The 20,675-nt window shown below is 50.5% G+C and overlaps 3 protein-coding genes across 6 annotated transcripts; 1 reads left to right on the top strand and 2 right to left on the bottom strand.

Annotated features, from left to right (window-relative positions):
- Window positions 1-2,395: 2,395 nt before the first annotated feature.
- LOC101770418 (phospholipase D alpha 1) lies at window positions 2,396-6,724 on the bottom strand. 4 transcript variants are annotated; one of them, XM_004984085.3, is made up of 4 exons: window positions 6,465-6,724; window positions 5,088-5,147; window positions 3,100-4,993; window positions 2,396-3,014 (listed from the first exon to the last, which is right to left on the bottom strand). In XM_004984085.3, exons 1-4 carry the CDS (start codon window positions 6,564-6,566, stop codon window positions 2,569-2,571), a joined length of 2,502 nt encoding a protein of 833 aa, XP_004984142.1. In that variant the 5' UTR covers window positions 6,567-6,724; the 3' UTR covers window positions 2,396-2,568. The 4 variants fall into 4 exon arrangements, with proteins under 4 accessions (XP_004984142.1, XP_004984144.1, XP_004984143.1 ...); XM_004984087.3 differs by having other exon boundaries at window positions 6,471-6,723; XM_004984086.3 differs by having other exon boundaries at window positions 3,100-4,996; window positions 6,471-6,723.
- A 6,816-nt stretch (window positions 6,725-13,540) lies between these two features.
- LOC101771619 (E3 ubiquitin-protein ligase Os03g0188200) lies at window positions 13,541-15,403 on the bottom strand. Its single transcript, XM_022823001.1, has one exon. It carries the CDS (start codon window positions 15,323-15,325, stop codon window positions 13,760-13,762), a length of 1,566 nt encoding a protein of 521 aa, XP_022678736.1. The 5' UTR covers window positions 15,326-15,403; the 3' UTR covers window positions 13,541-13,759.
- A 2,922-nt stretch (window positions 15,404-18,325) lies between these two features.
- LOC101772022 lies at window positions 18,326-19,987 on the top strand. The gene is made up of 4 exons (XM_004984089.3): window positions 18,326-18,515; window positions 18,604-18,852; window positions 18,933-19,083; window positions 19,175-19,987. The coding sequence occupies exons 1-4, from the start codon at window positions 18,462-18,464 to the stop codon at window positions 19,732-19,734; spliced, it is 1,014 nt and encodes a 337-aa protein (XP_004984146.1). The 5' UTR covers window positions 18,326-18,461; the 3' UTR covers window positions 19,735-19,987.
- Window positions 19,988-20,675: the final 688 nt, after the last annotated feature.

The following is a 20,675-nucleotide window of genomic DNA, read 5'->3' on the forward strand; positions in this document are numbered from 1 at the left end:
CAATCATGAAAACAATGATTTTTGAATGGCTAAGGATTCCAACAATGAATAGGTGAGACGACACATTATCAGTTTCTATTTGAGTAGGAAGTCCGACATCATTCAACTCCACTCTTCTGCATTTTATTTTCAAAAAATAGTGGAGATTACATTATCAAGAATTTTTTCTTTTCTTTGTGGAGAAAGGATCTCAACATGAAGATAATTGTACCACAAGGGAAGCTTCACTGGCTTCAAATATGGAACCTTGATTCTAGCAACGCAATAGACATGGTTCCTTATATTAAAATAATTATGCTCTGATATGACTAAGCTCAAACTTATAATCTATATAATAGTGCAAGTCTATGTTCTAGATAAATATCTATGTCTAGAAGCAAATTTAAAAGTATTAAGTTCTTTGTCCAGTGAAGCTGCATAGGTACGAATCCATCAACATGGATTTTAGTCATGTTTTCTATGATTTACGCACATGCAAACATTTTTAGTGAATTGTTTGTAGGTTGCGATAGAAAAAGGAGGCACACTAACGTGTATGTGGATCTAATATGTGTATTCTTCTCTATGTATGCTTGCATGATCCTTGTAATTTTTTTTTGACTCTTTTATATTTTCTTGCAATAGTACAATATGGTAAATAAGTAAACAACTACATTTTTTGAGGATTTTCAATCAAGTTGTATGTGAAATTATGATGGGATAATGCATTTTGTAAGCTTGAAGTGCAGATAGGAGTTTTTAGGGTCTGTTTGTTCAAGATTATGGGTAGCTTCTTAGTGTGAAAAGTCAGAAGTTCAAACAAACATCGAACTTCTCGTGCAGCTTTCGTAAAGCCAGAAGCCGAGCTTTTCATAGCTTTCTTTACTCAAAAAGCTAAAAACATCTTTGAAAAGCTATTGTTGTTTTTTTAGAAAAAAAACCAGTACCAACTTTTCATAAAAGCTCCAAAAGGCGCAGCTCAAATAAACATGCCCTTAGTTTGTTGCCATACATAGCTAGGGAGAATGTGATGGGAGTTATCACTCTCCATGTAGATCATTTAGTGTGTTGTGGATAATTTGTTCAAATATTTTATCAAAGATTCAATGTTTAATATCTTTTAAAGCAATATAGGTCATGTCACGGCGTTAGACTATAGGATGCCCAATAAATGGCCATATTGTATATGCATTGAGGGGAAAACAACATGGTGGCCTATAGAGATTAAAGTAATTGAATATGAGATGATGCTAGGAGGCTTCACTACTAGAAAAAATGCCATCACCGTCGTTTTTCGACGAGCCGGCAGTGATAAGTTATCACCGTCGAATTTTTACATGATCCGGCGGTGAAAACTAAAACCGGCGGTGATAATATCCTATCACCGCCAGCTCGTCATACAAACCGGCGGTGATGGGGGGTTCGCGGACCTGAAATTATTATGAACTCCAATTTTGACTTGCCTCGTGTCCTGAAACCAACCCGTCTCCCTACCCCGCGTGCCCGGCGGCTCCCTTATCTGCTTGCCTTCCCCACACCCCGCTCTTCCCTCAACTTGATCTCTCCCCTTCTCTCCCTCTCACCCCTTCCTCTCCTCCCTCCCCTGCGCCACTGCGACTGCCCCCCTCAACTCTCTCCCCTCTGCTAGTGAGGAGCAACGGCGGTGGATTTGACGTGTGGTGGAGCCGCGTGGCGCAGGATGGCGCACGGGTGAGCTATAGTGGCGCTGGGCAGTGGCGGCGGTGGGCAACACTTGGTGAGTTCTCTCTCCTCGCTCAGATTTCCCTCTTTCCCTCAATGCCCAGATCTGGTCTGTGTGGGGCTGAGGCACGGCGGCGACGGTGGGTGAGAACCGGCAACGCAGCGAGGTGATGTGGGCATCGCGAGGAGAGACGGTGACGGTGGGTGAGGACCGGCGGGGCGACGGTGGGTACGGCAGCGGCGACAGGTGTATTTTTTTTCTTTTCTTTTAGTTTTTAAAAATGGCATCACAACCGGTTTGGAGGTCGGCGGTGATACCACTGAGCATCATCGCCGACCTTTATCCGCCAGACTCCCAAACCGGCGGTGATGCCATTTGGGAACCGGTGGTGATAACGTTTTGTGTAGTAGTGCTTGTTGTTTTGGGATGAGAGTATTTGTTAATACATAGAATAGATCTTCTCACCTAACCAACATTATATACATTTATTAACCTATAAGATCATTTTTGTGCCATGCTTTTTTGTCAGGGCCACCCTCATGCGGGTATGATTAGATCGATCCAAGTTGAAAACTTAGCTTATTTGGTGGATGATGAGGTGTGAGTGTGCACCCATGACCCAAGTTTGAAATTGGATGTATACTTTCTTTTTAACAAAATTCTCTTATAGTTCCTCTCAGGATGAATCGTAAGTGTATGGTTGCAAATAGGAAGAATAGAAATCACATTTGTGCTTTATTCCATTCACATATAAATTGCAATCCACATCTTTTACTCACACACACCAGTTGCAATACCAGTCACACACTTTGCTTGCACATATACATCAACAATGAACAACATTTCACCCCAGGCTGCAGTTCACGGTGCATCAAATCATCATTAAATTATGTGGTGAGGATGGGCGGGAGGACGTTGGACTTGCTGCCGAGCACCTTGGCCTTGGTGTCCGGGAACTGCGTCGTCATCCCCGTGATCTTGCCTTCGTCGCCCACAACGATCGGGTACGCCATGAGGTGGCCAGGGAGGTCGCCCTGGAACGTGTCGCTCGCGAACATGTCCCAGTGCTGCTGCGCCACCTGGTTCACCCTGTGCACGCAAGCCAGGCTCGACGGCCGGAGGAGGAGCTCTCCCGCCGCCGCCGCCGCCGCCTGTCCCAGGTGCTCCTGCCACAGCGCGACCCGGAAGCCGTGGACCTCGCCCCTCGCCGGTCGGTTCCTGGTCGCCAGGTGGCTCGGCTGGTACGCACCCATCGCGATCTCCGTATCGCGGCCCCCGTCCATGGAGCGCTGGTTGATGTTCGCCGATCCCACGATGATGTACTCGTCGTCGACTGCAAACGGCCATCGAGAAAGCAACGATCGATCAACATGAAATCCATGATGTTCTTGAAATTAATCGGCCAAGATGCAAGTTACCTATCATCGTCTTGGCGTGGACGTAGATCATGAAGCGCCTGGCCTGCTGCGCCCTCTCGTAGTCGGTGTCGGGGTCCGGCCGCTCCGGCGGCACGTACTCGCCGGGGCGCGGCGCCTCGCGGTTGCCGAGGCAGAAGAAGGTGAGGTAGTCCCTGGGGTCAGCCTGGAGCCCCTTGGCGCGGATGGCTAGCGACACGTCCCTGTACATCATCTCCATCGTGCGGCGCTGCCAGTCCAGGATGGCCTGCACGGAGCCGCTCTCCGGCACGCCCTCCGGCCACATGGGCAGCACCACGTACACGGCGAACCGCTCGCCGGCCTCGATCTTGCTCACGATCTTGAGCGACAGCTCCTTGGGGATGAGGTGCAGCGCGTTGATGGCCTCCACGGTCACGCCGTCGTTCTGCCGCCACGCGTAGGAGCTCCCCAGGAAGTACTGGTTCTCGATGTAGACGAAGTCCCGGGCGCGGCGGATGGCGTGGATGTATGCGTCCTGGATGCTGCGCTCGATCACGTGGTCCTTGCCGCTCACCAGGCCGCGCCGCGCGGCCTCGTCGGGGGCCTCGTCGCGGTTCTCCGGGAACCCTGCCGCCGCGCCGCCGTCGATGGACCGGAACACCTGCACGTTCCAGGACTCGGCGTCGCCGGCGGCCGCCTCGCGCGGCGCCCACGCTTTGTCCAGCGCGACCAGGAGGTTGTCGCCGCTGCCCTGCTTCCGCCACCGCTGCTCGAAGTTGTCGAGCACGTCCCACGCCGCCGGGCCCTCGACGCGGCAGTGGACGTCGTGCCATGGCTCCCTGGGTCCGCCCTTCTTGATGGACGCGCCGGGGAAGTTGGGCTGGTGGAAGTCCTTGTTGTGCGTGGTGCCCAGCGTGTGGAACAGCGGGTGCTCCTGCGTGTCGTACCGCCCGTCGCACAGGTCGATGCCGCCGAGGAAGCTCACGAGCCCCGGCGGCGCGTTCGGCCCCGGGACGCCGCCGCCGTCGACGACCACCGTCTTCTGGTGGTGCGTGAACATGGTGGCCGTCTCGACGTCCTGCACGTAGCTCCGGTCCTTGTCGGGGTTCCGCGGGCAGAGCACGCAGTGCACCCTGGTCCCGCGGAAGAAGCCCGCCGTGTCCTCGTCGTGCGTGGCCATCAACCCGTCTCGCTTGATCGGGCCGAGCCCCCCCGACGTGCGGTCGTCCCACACCAGCATCAGCACCGTGACGCCCTCGTCGGCCTTCCGGATGAGCAGCTGCCCGAGCGTCTCCGACGACGGCCGCCGCGGGTCACGCACTAGCTGGACGCCGGTGTTCACGGACCACCCGGCGATGTACACCATCCGCCGGGCGTTATTGATCGCCTCGAAGACGTCCTCCCAGCACCGGCGGGGCTCGTACGGCCTGCCGCCGTCGAGCTGGACGTGCGGCGCGAAGCCGTCGAAGACGTGCGCGTCCCCGTACAGGCGGACCCGGCAGCCGCGGCGCTGCTCGAAGAAGGTGCGCGGGACGCCCCCGTACGGCCCTGCGCCGCCGACGCCGGCGCCCCAGCCGCCCTCGGGGTCCGCGGCGACGTCCGTGAACTGGAGCTGGACGTGGATCTTGTCCCCGCCTTCCAGGGGCTGGCGCTTCTCGTCGCAGATGTCGAGCCACCGCTCCACCTTCTGGCCGGCGACGACGTCCCTGGTGGGCAGGTAGGCGCGGCCGATGAGCGTGGCGCCGATGGCGTTGTCGGCCTTGACAGTGAAGATGATGTTGCTGGCGTCGTGCGCGCAGTAGATGCGGAAGGCCTCGTTCCAGCGCGGAGAGTGGACGGGGTCCAGCATGCGCGTCCGCCCGACACGGGCCTTGTCGATGTCCACCGTCGCGTACAGCTTGCCGGCCGTGCCGAGGCCGATGGCGTTCTCCAGCCGCTGCTGCGAGCGCGAAAGCAGCGTCAGGATTATGTACGATGGCAAGGATGGGCAGGTGTGGTACCATGGCCAACCCAGCTGGGATGAGCTAAACCTGGCATTTGCAGAAGGGCAGCTTGCTGATCCATGAGAAGACCTTCCTCTTCATCCGAGTCTGGTTTCAGACAAGATCAAAATTTGAAAAATTTGTTAACCAATGGCATTTTCGATTTGCGATGCAATTTATAATCATAAAAATCGTCTTTCTACCCGTCAAACTTTTCCAACTCCGATCATCAATACATAAATAGTGGATAGATTAACAATAAGTATTGATGCTAATAGATTCATCGTTAAAGATACTTTCATTATGACAAACAATCCATTTCATTTTGAATAACATTTTCATAATAAATAGTCAGAGTTGTACCTTGTAGACAATGTCGGTGTCTTTAACAACTTATATTTGTGTAATTAGAGTGATATTCATTATCCTATGAGAAAGTAGGGTCCATGATTATTCCGAGGAAGGCTTGTATAGTAATACCTCTTTTGAATGATAGACTTTGCAAGACTACGTATATACTCCCTCCGTCCCAAATTACTATTCGTTTTGACTTTTTAGATAGAAAAGTCAAAACGAATAGTAATTTGGGACGGAGGGAGTATCTTTGTTCTTACAAAACTACATATTTAAACTGGGTTATCATTAAACTACATATTTAGAGTTCGTAAGCCTATATACACCCGCGTCACAAATACTTTGACACTTGTGAATATTTGTAGTCTTTTAGTTATATATAACTATGATCAATATTTTTATTAGAATATATAGATACAATATCTAATAAACCTTTGAGATTACAAAAGTATTTTGCAAGAAAAATCTAAGCATATGATGCTTATGTTCCCAAACTAAATATTATGACAACTATTGACGGCCAAAATTTCAAAGTTTGGCCAAATTTTGATCAAAGCATCAAGTATTTGCGACGGTACTTTGCGACAATTCACACATGGATTTATGATATGTAGGCTTAAATATGTAATTCATGTGACACAACTGTCGCTAAACTAGTACTTTTGTCAAAGAGCCCATAGTTTTGCAAAAGTTGGTACTTCTTTGAGAAAGCAGTCCAAACCTCCCAAGTGCGTAGGCCCAGCCCAGCAGAGAACAAGGCGTGTCATGCATGATATCAAAAGGGACCCAGCCCATCGTTAGGATGTGCAGCAAGACTAAGGGTTTATCCTTGTTTTTGAACAAAAAGAAACGGATTTATTTGAGCCTTCTGATTTCCTGTCCAAACTTAAATCCGCCTCGATCGAGAATTTTAGGATGAAATTGAAATGTTCTCTGGCAATCTAGGCAAGTACTCGAAAGCAGAAACTCCACCTGGTTCTCTACCACACTTCTTTGCAAGTAAGATTTTACTAAAACGCTCAAGTAAGATTTTACTAGGTTTCTCGAAAACAGAGTATACAGCAGCACTACCTCTACCTTCTTGGTCGGCTGCAGCTGGCCATCTGACGTGACGGACAGGTCGGCCGCCACGATCCTGGCGTCGATCAACCCGTGCAGCAGCAGCTGTGCCATGGCGTTCGGCGCCTTGGTCTCCGAGCTCCTCTTCCGCCGCCTTGGCCTAGCCCTCTGTGCTTCTTGCTCCGAGCGAGCCGACGAGGCCAAGAAGGTGGTGTGCGCGCAGTTTATATACACTAGCCCTTCCCGTCCGATAGAGCAAGCTGGGCTCTACGGAACCCCAAGAAAGCACGCCAGCTGCAGCTGCAAGAAGGACAATATCATAAGTATATCCATGGAGAGGAAAGCGCCGAGGAACAGGGTGCTGTGGGTCACTCATCACCTGCGCTTTCCCTCCTTCCTTGCTTCAAGAACAATCTGAGAAGGGAATGAAGCCGAAAAGAGGGCTGCTTGCTGCCGGAAGGTATCGAGGCAAGGGATCCTACCGTGACTTCACGAGCACGCGCAGAGCAATGCAAGAAAAGTAAAGGACAAGTTCGACAGCGACCAGTTCGTCGACCGTCGAGGCGATGCTGGATTTCGATTGGGGTTTCGCGAGATGCGCCGGCTCGCCTTTTTATTCTAGGTGCGTAAAAGTGCTGAAGATTTGATTCTGGGGGCCCGCCATTCGGTTTTACAGCTCCGGTCAGAACATGCGTGCTTTCAAGATGCTGCACATTAACAGCTTCAACTTCAGGTTTCTCAGATGCTGCACATTAGTGGACTAAGAGCAACTCCAACAATAACTTCTACTTTAGGTTTCTCAGGTTTCTATAGTGGAGCTTGTTTTTCACACAACTCCAGTAAAGATCCCTCCTTCTCAGCCCTACTTATTTTTCTCTTTTATTTCCACATATCCACTATGTATACTCTCCATCTCATATAACAACAATTCAAACTAAATTATTTGTAATGCATACAAATGAACCATATTTAAATTCATGATTTCAAATGAAAATTCAAATTTCAATCATTTTTTCAAATATAAAAAATAGAAATAAAGTCTCAGCCCATCACTAACAAACATGGTCTCAAACAGATTTTTAATAACAACCAAGAGGCAAGAGCTCTCGCTAATTTCTCAGATACATGACAATATGATAGTTGAAATGTAAAAAGAGAGCTCGAGAGCAACACATGATAACAGCCAGATGACAATACTACATGGATTTAAATCTCCTGCATAGGCACATAGCTAAAAAGGTCTATTTTAAAACACAGGAGTTCAAGACACATGAGTCGAAAAGCTCCAGTACAAAAATGTTATCCTTTTGGCAGTTCTGAAATAGTCACAAGCTCTCCTTTTGGCAGGCAGCGAGATCTCGATCAGTAGCCAAGAGATCTGCAGCTCTGTTCTAGTCCTTACTGGATGACAGGCCATGTGTGCTTTCTCTTTAGTTTTTCTACCCTGGGCACAAGGAAGTCTTGTGCTTAGCAGGAGATTCTAAGCTGACCTGACCTGCTGAATACCTTGGAAGATCGCAGGAGAATTTCCTTAGAAAGGAACAAGCCATGAGTATTCGCTGTTGAGCGACGCGAGGTGAACACAGAGTTGCATGGATGTACAATAATTATGATACAAAAAATCTTTTACTATAATAAACATATAGATATACTCGTAACAGAGCTAAAGCTGTATATAGTTGAGCTGAAACAAAATAAATAGTCTATGAGGACCTAATTAGGTCAGCCTGTTGTGTTGGGTGGTTGGCGATGGCCCAAGAAGGACCGAAATGTATTTTCTCGGATCCCTAGCTTCGCACACTTCAAACAACTCATTCAAGAACGTGCAGAAACTTACTTATCTCAATCATGCATCTTACTAAAACTTGAGTAGTTGATAATGATACCATATAAAAAGTGCAAAAATGTTGCCCTCATTTAAAACATCTTTAGATCTTCACCTCCAATCTATCCCTCGAGTACGTACTGACCGTCCTATTAGGTCCAGATAATCCTACCTTCCACACGAGATAGTCCACAAATTAAACATGAACATGGAGAGCTCAGAGGGAGACATCTGACACATGTCTAGCTATCATGATAGATCCGATATGCAATTCTATTCACCATGACTACAAAAGTAGTCCGAGCAATCTAGCTAGTTATTATACTAGAATAACCATGATCATGAGCATGATCATGGTAGTAGAAAATATAAAAGGAGGCATATGGTATGCAATTGAATCAGAACATGATGTGATTACATTGCTATCGCAATATGTTCATCACAAGATCACCATTTAGATCGTACCTCTAACTTGTGTCTCCTAGTTCCAAAACTCCGGCATGGATCTTCTTCGCAAGGTGATCACACCAGCCAGAGTCTAGCCTAAGCTAACCTTTGGACAATTTTCATTATCCTAACTTTCTACATATGGTTGTCCCTCAAGTTCCTTGACTTTTGGGTAGAATGATGATGCGCTGATCAAGAAGGTGAGTAGTTATACCTTGAAAATGTCGTGATATAAATGTGCAAATTCGAGAAAAGGAATGCTAGAGGTTGACTAGCCAGGGGAAGGGGGTCCATGCCGATCGTCTTGGTTCCTTTTTCCTCCTATTCACGTATCATCACCACCAAGTTGTTCCCATGTCCTCCAGAAAGTATTGGCCAATTGCATGTTCATCCTGGCTATTGAAATCCCTTTAGATATGAATGGTTCTTCTCATATATTTGATCATCTTCCAATCACTAGTTTGCTACGACGTGATCTCTGAGATTATATCTTTTCAAAATCCACCCCAAGTCTTTGACAATAGTCATTTGTTGAATCTGGACGTGGTTGCGTGATGGACTAGACTAGACCAATCGGCCTTGGGCTCCTTCCAAATGATCAGCCCAACCTCATTAGGGTTGTTGAGCTTCATTTCTTCTATGTTGGATGTTGTTTTTTTCATGTAAATGGTCCAAATTGGGCCAATTTTCTGCGAAATTACGGTATACTCTAAAAACATAGCTACATGTGAATACAGTCTAATTATGAGGTATGATCAATGATAATGATGTTATCTTCCTTCTAATATTAAGGATAAACGGGGTGAGAGGGTATTACTGAGGAATCAACATCAACAACATGATAGTTTAATCACCACTTTTTATACAAGTTCCCCCCAGCTATGTTCTTCTTGTGAATTAGCTAAACAATCAACACCATTTGATAATGGCACGAAGAAACGATGGCACACCCAACTTGAACCACCATGGACACAATTGCTCATTCAAGGTAAATGGTTAAAGCTATTACACTTGAATGAAGATGATGCGCTGCTAACTACTCTAGATTAGAAAAGATTATAAGCATATATTTGGACGAGAGATTGGTGCTTGATGGGCTCTACCTCCACATGCTTAACATCATGGGCGGAGGGGATGGCGACTATTGTCCCGAGCTGGTTGTGGAGTGAAATAGCATGAGGGTGAAGGGCACACGTTGGCTAGCGATGGTAGAGGATCATTGCGTACACCCGGAGCGCACTATTATGTGGAAATGAAGAAGATTGGAGATTTGGTGTGTCTGATGCCGTGACGCACCCCTTCGACAGTGAAGGAGGTTAATTGCCACCTTAAGATAACGTGACAATTAACACCTCTAAAAATCTCTAATTCACTAAGAAAATTTTTCTAAAATGTTATTTAAATCAAATAGATATATAACTCTTACAAATAATATAGAAATCATATAAAACTTGATACTTCTAAAGATGTTTCTAGATAAAAGATTTATACACAAAAGATATTTTCCATGCTACATAAAAATGATAGTGTATATATTTCAAAAATGGTTATATAAGAGTATTAGTAACTTTTTTATATTTTTGGTAGGATAACTATATTATGATTGATTATTAAATATTAACAGAACCAATCTGATAAACACTTTTCCATTGTTGAAGTCTAGAAGTGAGCATGACATTTGTTGAGATGTGTTGTGACATATTTGAAGAGAGAGCGGAGTGAGAAAGCACAGAAATCCTAAAAATCTCATGAACTCTGACAACTTGGAATGTATATTGGGATTGTGTTCTCTTAAGTGTTTAGGATTGTTAGTTTTTCAATGGATTGTTAAGAAATATTTATTTCTATTTGTTAAAAATTGTTGATTGATCTTGATGACCAAAACTAGCTTAGACAGCGGATCTAGATAGAGTTAAGTGTTGTTAGTTGTTGTTTGATTGAAAGTCATTTGTATAATGTAGTCAATCGATAAAAAATGATATTTTGCATCCACATGGTAGTAATTGATAGACATCATTGTTCATCTTGTCTGGCATGAAAAAATGATCCAGTACAAGCTGCAGATAAGTTTCATTTCCCACATAGTACGATTTAGCATATCGTGGTGGTTAGGCATGGAGTATCTGGGAAGTTTAATGCTTGCCATGATGAATCAGATGGTACTTGGAATATTTTTCACTTAAAAAACTCATGACTTTTCTTTGGAACAAAAAGAAAAATGAAGTGCTCTAAGGGTTTAAGTTTACAGCTCAAAAATTCCTCTTGTGCGATAGGCCAACGTCGCCTTTGCCAGCGAAGCCATTGTGTTGCGCCTCAAGCTCTTAGTCCTAGGTGGAAGCCAAACTACTGTAAAATCTATGAGCATAAAAGGAGAAAGGAAAATATACTCCCTCCATCCTTTAACAATTTTAAGGTAGGACAAACTATGAAACCAAACCTTGGTTGGCTGGTCGCAAATGTGACATGCAAGTAATAAAGTATTGTATTTGAGGTCAGACTTAATTTTTAACCTGTGAGAACATGCTTGACTTTAGAGTTCAGAGAATAAAATGCAAAGAACATGTTAGAATTTAGAGTTCAAAGCCTCGATAGAACAAATGGGCAGGCACTTGAAAGTCGGAGGTCGCCCTGTGCTCTCATTGCTGAGCAACATGAAGGGCGGTGAAGAGGCTTCCAGCTACAGCCATCGTTTTTCGAGGAAAAGTTGATGAAGGTCTGCTGTCCCTAGCGTAGCATCATCCTCATGTGGGTACGCTGCTACCCACGGTGGCATGCCAATATTTCCGATATTTAGAAACAAAATATGAATATTATGTATGATCTTTTTCAATGGAGATCACCTGCATTCTCCTGTATGTTTATAATTGTTAATTTTTTGGTGGATAGTTAGTTAATCTTTATTTCTATTTGAAATAATTATTGACTTGCTTAGAAAAAATATATTAGAATGATATATATTTAGAAACAAACATAAATCCATTTGGAAAATCTTGTATTTGCTGCTAGAGTAACGACATCTGCCTACCGGTGTACACATTTCCCCTCATCCTCTCTAGAAACCATAATAATACAATAATTAGAGAGCTGTGATGGAGTTCTACGTGGTTAGCAATTGTTTTTATAATCGAAGGGAATCAAAGAAAACAACATTTCTTAATTTTTCTTTGGGTCAATCTACACATGCAGATTTAGATGGTTAAATCTTTGAAAATCTTGGTCCATTTGATCAAGATCCAGCATATCTCCATCCCCCATCTGACGCCACTCAAACCCAACGCCTGCCAGCCATCTCACCGCGGCCAAGTGATGCCTAGGCTACCCCGCTCTACACTTGCCACCACCGTCGGGTCCATGACCTCCCCCACCATCCCTAGCCCCTAACAAGGCCAAAACCTTATTCCTAAAGTGTCACCGGAATAGATGGAGTTCGTGAGACATGGAGAATTTCAGTATGAATCTGTTCACAAAACCGTGAGGTAAGAAATTCGACAGATTTCCTTATGAAATTAGGGTATAGTTAAATAGCACAATTCTGTTTCTTTCCAGGAACAGGAAGTCATATGATCAGCAGGTGATTGAAATCTGACTCAGCGTGATGAATATCTGGGAGATCGCACGCACGATGCTACTGATTTCTTCAGAAGGACAAGAAATCTGTGCGGTTGTTTAATCTTTACACACACCATGATTAGGTGCTGACGAGTGGCAGCAGCTACCTGGGTCTGTTCATTTTCTGCTCGTCCTGATTGGAATCCTCTCCGGAGTATGGTACAGTAATCAGAGAGCTTTGATTGACTCTAACCTGAGAAATTGTATTATTGGGAACTAAAATTTCCTACTTCCTAGCTGATCTCCTCCACTCATCTGGCACAAGTGGAGCTTGGCAAGGTTCAAAAAAAAATAAATACGCAGGAGCTGACTACAACGACCTGTCTTTTTGTACTTGACACTCGAGTTTGTTAGGAATATATATAATTGCTCTTATATGTTGACATCTTGCCTGCTATATGTTGGCTATGTGATGGGAGGACGCTATGTATTCAAATGCCACTTGGACTTTTTTAAATAGAATCTTACAGGTTTGGTTGCATTTGCTGCTTAGGTACTCAAATTTCAAGTCTTTCTTGACCTGCATTGGTTATTCTAGTGCGCTGTCTTGACCTGGATGTATCCAACTGGCTACATCTGTATACAACACTATAATGTGCTTACACTAACAGATTTTTTTCTAAAAGGATTGGACACAAGATGCTGGATACTAATATCCATAATTTGAAGATGTCTCTGTCGGTATGATTTATAAGAATTTTTTCTGCATCTGCATCTCTTGCATGATAAAGCTTGAAGCTTGCTTGCATTATAGGTTTAAGAAGCCTCCTTTTTAGCATTGTTACGGGGGAAATGGATCTACTCATGGACTGCCACAAAGTCAATTCTCCTCTAGCGGCATAAACAACATCTCCAGTTCCAACTTGTTAGTCTTTGACTGGCGTGGATACATGATTTGGTGTCAGTCTCATGGTTTACTGCTAATAAGGATCACGTCAGCCTTGTGAAAGCATATATCTCTGCATATATCTCATTTGCAAGATGGATCTGTTACTTATGATTGTGCTCTTGTACTACTTTATTACTCGAGAGTTGTAAACAACTCCGTGATGACTGGTGCGTGCACTCCAGCTGGTTCATGGACAGAAAGACATGTGCATGCTTCAGGTAAACATCGTCGGCGATGACGATGGATGAACTGGAGTGGAGCCAGCCTCTGATGAAGATTTACATGTCAACTAAAAATGAACAGGAGAAAACCAGCAAATCCGTAACCATATTTGCATTGCCATGACAGAAGTATTTCCATGAGGCTCAAAAACTTAATTGTATACTGTATGTACAGTACAGAGAGCACTTCCCATCAACCAGATGACAACTAATAACTCTAAATGTACAGTTGCTGATTGCTGTCAAATTCATCAAACCACGCGCAATCGCTCTACCTCTACCTATAGGATCGCTGGAATGAACAACAATGCTGGCTTCACCGCTGCGACGTCGCCGCGCCGGCCGTCGAGACCTGGAAGACCTCCGGGTTCCAGTCGCCGGCCGCGACGTCGCCGTCGATGACGAACCCAGCGAACGTGAGGCTGTGCGCGTAGTACTTCTCCACGTTACCGTCCTGCACCACCACCACCTCCACCTCCCCGTCGCCGGTATGCAATGGCACCACCCTCCGGTGGCCCTCCGGCTCGCTCCGCCGCCGCGACCCCGACAGAGCCCGGAACAGCCCCGACCACCGCCGGCTCTGGCGCGCGGTCGACATTGTCCGTAGTGCCGCCGCCGGCGTCAACCGCCCGCTTGAGGCGCTCGGCAACGCGGTCGAAGCGGTCACCGCGCTCATTGCCCGGCGGAGCCGCCTCGCCTCGTCGATCTCCCGTCTGAGCCTCTCCGGCAGCCGCAGCGTGTACCGGTCCACCCGCTCCTCCGCCGTCTCCGCTGGCTGCTCGTCGGACGATGTGGGGCCCCGTTCTGGCGTTGACTCGGACGGCTCGATGTCGATGTTGATAATCGTGTCGGTGGGCGCTTCTGCCTGGGCTGCGAGGTCAGCGGCCAGGACGTGGCCGGCGTCCGCGACGGCCGGGTCGGAGAGGTCGGCGCGGCAGACGGGGCAGGTGACGTGCGCGGCGAGCCACACGTCGATGCAGGCGGCGTGGAACACGTGGCAGCACCCGGGGAGGAGGCGGAGCTTCTCGCCGGCGTCGTCGAACTCGGAGAGGCAGACCGCGCACTCGAGCGCCCCGCGGCCGGCCTTGACCGCCCGCGCCGTCGCGTACGTGAGCACGGGGAGCGCCTCCATCGCCGCGGCGTCGAGCCCCACGGCGGCGCGCCTCCTGCCGCCGCCGACGCTGGCCGCCGACGCGAAAGCTGCCGCCGCCGCTGCCGCGACGGCCGCGTTGGCGCTCAGGGCGCGTCGCCGCGCGGCGTCCGTGGCCGTGGCGGCGTCGGAGCAGCGGCGGAGGTAGGCCGAGAAGAAGGCGAGTAGGAAGAGCGCGGCGATGAGGCTGACGAAGAGGAGCGACGTGGTGAGGCTGAACCTTCCCCCTCCGCCGCCGCCGCCTCCAGCGTCGGCGGGCGGCGACGGCGGCGAGAACGCGGCGGATAAGGTGGCGCCGGGAGGCGGCTGGAGGAGCTGCGACGTGACCGGCCGGAGCATGGCGAGCACGAGGGCCAGTGGCCGGAGGAATGTGCCGTGGCGGTGGGGCCACGTGGTAGCCGGCGGCGCGGGCGCCATGGAAGCTTCGGGAGAGGGGAGGTGGGGCGCGGTGCGGTGGGAAGTGGGGCGGTGTGCGCGTGACGACGGCGATGTGATGGAAAAACAAATGGAGAGGCGGCCAGGCGGGAGGAGAGCTGGAGACGTGCGAGGGGAGAGCCGGAGAGTGACGTGAGGACGAGTAGGGAGGGGTCCCTGGGTCAGAGCTTTCATTTGAGGCCAACCATAGAATAGAGTATATATACGAAGAGGGGTGAGTATCAAATCCATGGTGTGTGTGGGTCTGCGTTTGACATTGTTAATGCAGGAGGACGCCAGAGAGCTCAATGCAGACATGTGTGGTTAGGCCAAAGTCAAACCCCACATCCCGGGGTTGGTGATGAGCCGGCCGCGTGGTAGATGGGAAAGCTTTTCGCGGGCACCAAACTTTCATTCTCGCACATTGTCCTCACATCATCAGGCGGCACAGCAATGTTTGTGTTAGGGGCTATTGCGAGATTTTCCAACACTTTGATATTATTTGAGTAAATTTCATGATCGACCTTTAAATTATTGAGCGATTCTCATCCAGATCCTCATAATAAAATTGCCCAGTGAAGCTCGAGCGCGTCCAACCACATGCGGCCTATTTTAGAGCGCACCCTGCTCGAGCTCTTCACCTCACCCCTCTGCGGCCGCGTCGAAGGCTTCCTCGCTCGAGCGCGCCAGAGGCAATCGCTCCTGGTGGCGGCTTCTCATGCGCCTGGCGGGCGCATGGCTTTGCTGGCGACGTTGCTGGCCTTGGGGAAGGTGGGGCATGGCTCGGTTGCAGCCTTCGGCAGGCGGAAGTGGCGGCTGGTAGTGAGCACGGTCAGCGGAGGCGTTAGGCCAGGGTTTGGCGACAGCTATCGTGCTTGCCCATGGGGGATGGCTTGGGCGCCGACGGTGAGCGGCGGGGCGGCGGATCGGGATGGTGGGTACCTGGACGGAGGAAGGGAGCACCGGGGAGGGGTTGCTCTCCGGCAATGAACAGCTGCGCAAGGAGAGGTGCATGCCGGCAGCGCCATGGAGGGAGGGGGGGTTGACATGCGGGTCCCACATGCTAGGATCCATGTTGTTGCACAATTAGCATGCCATCTCAGCTTATGGGGTGTGGTGTGGTGGCTGGTTTTGGATCTAGATGGTCAACTTAAATAGTTTACAAATTCTAAAATGGAATTTCATAGTATGGAGTTCTAAATGAGAATCGCACAATAGTTTAAGGACCGGCTATGAAATTTACTCATATTATTTTTAACCCTTTCATTTTTAGATGAGCGGCTCATATTAGAACTACTTTGCGCATGAATTTCAAATTTAAATCGATGGTACATGAAAATTAGAAGTGAACTCATGAATAAATTTAAAACCCATAGCTAATCGAAATTGCTTATTTTTCTCTGTTTTGGCTTATTTTGTAGCATAATACCCATACACACACACACATACCCTATATTTCCCAATTGCATTGCACCATCCTATTTCTTTAATATGTGTTTGATTGAAACCATAACTTGGGCTATTTCAGCTCTTATGCCATGACTTGATTTGGGACTCTAATTTTGACCTTATCAGCTGCTGTTTTTAAAAAAACGATGGATATTACCATTAATAATGATTAGACTTTACCAAGTTGGTTGTAGGATGTTTCTGATTTTTGCCACAGCACTGGAATGAGTATTTTCTGAGTAAGATTTTTTTGGGGGGTGCTATAGTTCCCTCGCGATGGACCATCAGTTCTGCTGAGGGCCTGAGAGTGAGAAGCGGCAGTAGGAGAGTGACCTTGGGCACCACAGCCGCTGTAGCGCCAGGCGTGCCCTGACGCGTACTCATGCGCGCGGGGCGTCCCCTTTCTGCGAGCGGCACCACAGGGCACCTGGCCTTGGTGGCGCCGTGCCGGTCGACGTCACCTGCAGCTCCACTACTGTGTACCCATGATGGGCCGTATGCACCCACACCAGGACCAGGTAACGTCGTCGTCGCGGCTGTCCTGCGCCTCCGCCGTCCCGGCCCGGTGGGTCATGCCGATCATGTGCGTGGAGGCTGCGAGCACGCCACGCGACGCCGCTTTCCGGCCGCCACGCGTCGTGGCGCCGCACCACGTACGGAGGCGTCAGATCCATCGGAGACGCCTGCACGGCTGCACGAGTGGAGCTTGCTTGTGCGCACGGGCCATGAAGATTGAGGAGGCAAGCAGGCGATCGGGCTGGCTCAGCTCTAGGGCAAGTTTTCAGGTCCGAACGAAGTTTGCGGCTGCTCGTGACGTTCAATGGATCTTGTTGTATAGCAAAGTACAACTCGTGTTCATCATGTATGACCTCCGATCACGTTGTACACTACGACGAGGAGCTTCCCCTGGCATCCCCCTGTGTGGATACCGGTGCGTGGGTCGTCGGGTCAGGACAGGACGCGAGCGTCGTGCCGGAGCGACGAGCCGACGAGCTAGTACGTAGCCGGTACGGTGTACTTAACGTGTGTACGTGTCCGGTCCGAAGACGCGGGCCGGTGGTGTCGTCGTCCGAGGGGCGCGCGTACGAACGGAGTACGTACGTGCCGTGCCGGAGCGACGACGGATCGATCGTCGGAGGCGGGGAGGCAACAAACGTCGTCGTACCGCCCCCCTCTTCCCGTACGCGAGATCTCCCGTCTCCGCAGGATCGTTCGTGCGCCGTGCAACGCCACTCGTACGCGGTGGTGGTGGCGGCGCGCGGGATCGGAGACTTTGGTATGTGGACGCCGAGAACGCGGGCACCGGCTCCGGGGTGAATCACACCGCACGCTTGGCGCGTGCCGCGTGCGCCCAGACGACGACGACATGTATGGGGATCGGGACGACAGGGACCGTCGCAAACACTGGCAAGGCTGCCGCCGACCCAAAACTTGCAAAACATGGTTTGGGCCCAACAAACAGCTTTTGGGCCGTTGCTCCGAGTGCAACCTTAAGTGGCCCATATATCTTCCTCCCTCTTATACAAAATCTAGAGCGCGCTCGCTCTCTGGAAAGTCTAGCTAGGCCCCTCCTCTATGTACTTACTGCTCGTCGGAACGTGCTACCAGCTTATTACACGTACGCATGGGCACGTACGTCCGCACGTGCCGCGCGCTCTGCACAGCAGCGCCACCGAGCTTTAGATCATCACCGGTGACACGGCACCCCGGCGCTGTACTCGAGGTGAGGTGAGACAGAGGTGAAGCCCGGAGACGGACTGGACGCTTCTAGCCGGCCGGCCACGTACGTGCGCACGTGTAATAAGCTGATCCATCAATCGGCACGCGTCCTTTTTCTACGCCACCGATCGACAACGGTTGCATCGCCACTACCACTTTTCACCGCAGCTACTGGGTAGCCTCGATCGCTTCCGTCTCCATCCATCAATTGCTGGCTTGCTGCACGACACAAGCAAACTCGGCTCGCAGTACTGTAGCATCTCTCGATCGATCGATCCAACCCGCCATGGGACAAGGCAAGGAGGTGAAGACCCGGCCCGACCCCAAAGTGGAGATCCAGGTGCGCCAGCCTGCTGTGAGCCTGTGACCTGTAATTCGGTCTCGTTCCGTTGCGATTCTTCCGTGACCGGTGGCATGCATGGACGCAGGAGAAAGGCGAAATCTTCTTCTTCTACAGGCCCAAGGTGGGCAAGGACGAGGCGCGCGGCCCCGACGACGTCCAGCGCATGTACATCGTCCTGCGCCCGGAGTCCGGCGACCGCGCCGTCGAGGAGAAGCAGGCGCCGGACTCCGGCAAGGAGGGCCGCAAGCACCACCACCAGGACGACGGCGACCGAGGAGGATCCGGAGGAGGGGCGAGCACGAAGGAAGGCCACGAAGGCGGCCATGGCAAGGAGGTATGTAAACGGCTAGAACACGCCATGACGATTTAGTTTCTGCGGCACGTGGTTGCATTGCATCTCGATTGGTCGCGCAGGAGGTTAACATCGAGGAGCAGCCGCTGCTCCGGCTGGTGGTCATGGGGAGGAAGAGCCTGCCGGATCCGGCCAAGCACAGCCGCCCGTACTGGGGGTACGTCGAGCTCGTCACCACCAAGGTCCAGGACATCAAGGACGCGCTCAAGGAAGGTATGAAATACTGTGCTTGTGTAAGAGTGTAAGACGGTGTCAAATGACAGAAGAATCTGAAGCTTTTACTCTGCTCGGTTGTGGCATGCAGAGGAGTACAGCACGGCGACGCAGGGCCAGCGCCGCAGGCCGGCAGCGCGTGCGCTGGGCGAGGGCGTGTACCGTATCCTGAGGCACGAGCCGGGCGGGCGGCGCTCCCCGCACACCCACCTCGTGTACAAGCTGGAGCTCCCGACCCGCGGCGACGGGGAGCCGCAGGAGGCGATGAACGTGGAGCCGGAGGCGTCGTTCCTCGTGCAGGTGAAGAACCCCGACCCGCCCTCCGGCGGCCGCGGTGGCGGGTTCCGCGGGCTGCAGAGCAAGCGCCGCGCGGCGTTCCCGGCGCACCTGCAGGGCGCGTTCGGGAGCCGGCGGTTCGCGCCGGCGGACCCGCCGGACCTGCTCAACTACGAGGGGTGCGAGCTGCTGCTCATCGCGGCGTCGGACGACGTCGAGGAGGAGCTCGGGCTGGAGCTGGAGGGGGAGGCGGAGGGAGAGGAGGGGGAGGGTAGCCAGGGGGAGGAGCAGCGGGCGGCCGGGTGCTCGGACCTGGTGAAGATGTTCGGCGAGGTGGCCGACGTGAAGCCGCTGCTGAGCGGGAGCTGGGACTAGGCCGGCCGGCCGGCCACGCGACCACTGACGTGGTGTCATTGTGCGCGTGCGCTCGTTCCAGCCTTTTGTCTTTGATCAATGGAGATGGCGCTTTTGTTGCTCTCCATAGTTAGGAAGGAGGTCGTTGTCGTAGGAAGGTGTTTAATTAGCTTGCTGCAGTTTTAGTTGTTTGGATGTACTAACTGCTTACTGCTATTTAGCATGGCAGTGTAAAGTTGGGTTCAAACTTAAAGTTGGAACCGAATTACCGTGTTTCGAGTGGTTATGACCACAACTGCATGAGAGATGCATTATCCTGTAGTGATCAAGCCCGTTGAAATTGAAACAACGCCGCTAGCGTGAATGTGAACTTCGCTGAAGTCTCCAATATGGAACCGACGTCGGCCGCCACCAATGTAAGCCGGCCGGAAATGTTAAGGGCTGGAAATGTTAAGGGCTGTTCTAGCCGTGTGGAGGGTTTCTTCCTCTTTCAAAACAGTTTCCAAAAGGGTTTCGGCTCCGGTCGCCAAATGCACCGTCATCATCTTGACCGCTCTGTACCAACTCGTCACTGCTCGTCCCCGCCTCTCCGCAGTCCAATGTACCAACTTGTCACTGCTCGTTCCCGCCTCTCCGCAGTCCAATGTACCAAACTTGTCACTGCTCGTTCCCGCCTCTCCGCAGTCCAATGTACCAAACTTGTCACTGCTCGTTCCCGCCTCTCCACAGTCCCCACAGTCCAATCCGACTCCGGTCGCGGTCACCATCTTGACCTTGACCGCTCCTGTTACAACTCGTCACTGCTTAACCGCTCCTGTTACCAACTCGTCACTGCTCGTCCCCGCCTCTCCACAGTCCAATCGGCTGTCCACCACCATCCCAGCCCCCGCCCCTCCACAGCCCAATCGGCTGTCCACCACCACTCCGGCGCCGTCGCCGCCCACCTCACCGCTATCTCAACC

This window comes from Setaria italica, chromosome IX (assembly GCF_000263155.2).
Source record: "Setaria italica strain Yugu1 chromosome IX, Setaria_italica_v2.0, whole genome shotgun sequence".
Taxonomy (NCBI): Eukaryota; Viridiplantae; Streptophyta; class Magnoliopsida; order Poales; family Poaceae; genus Setaria; species Setaria italica.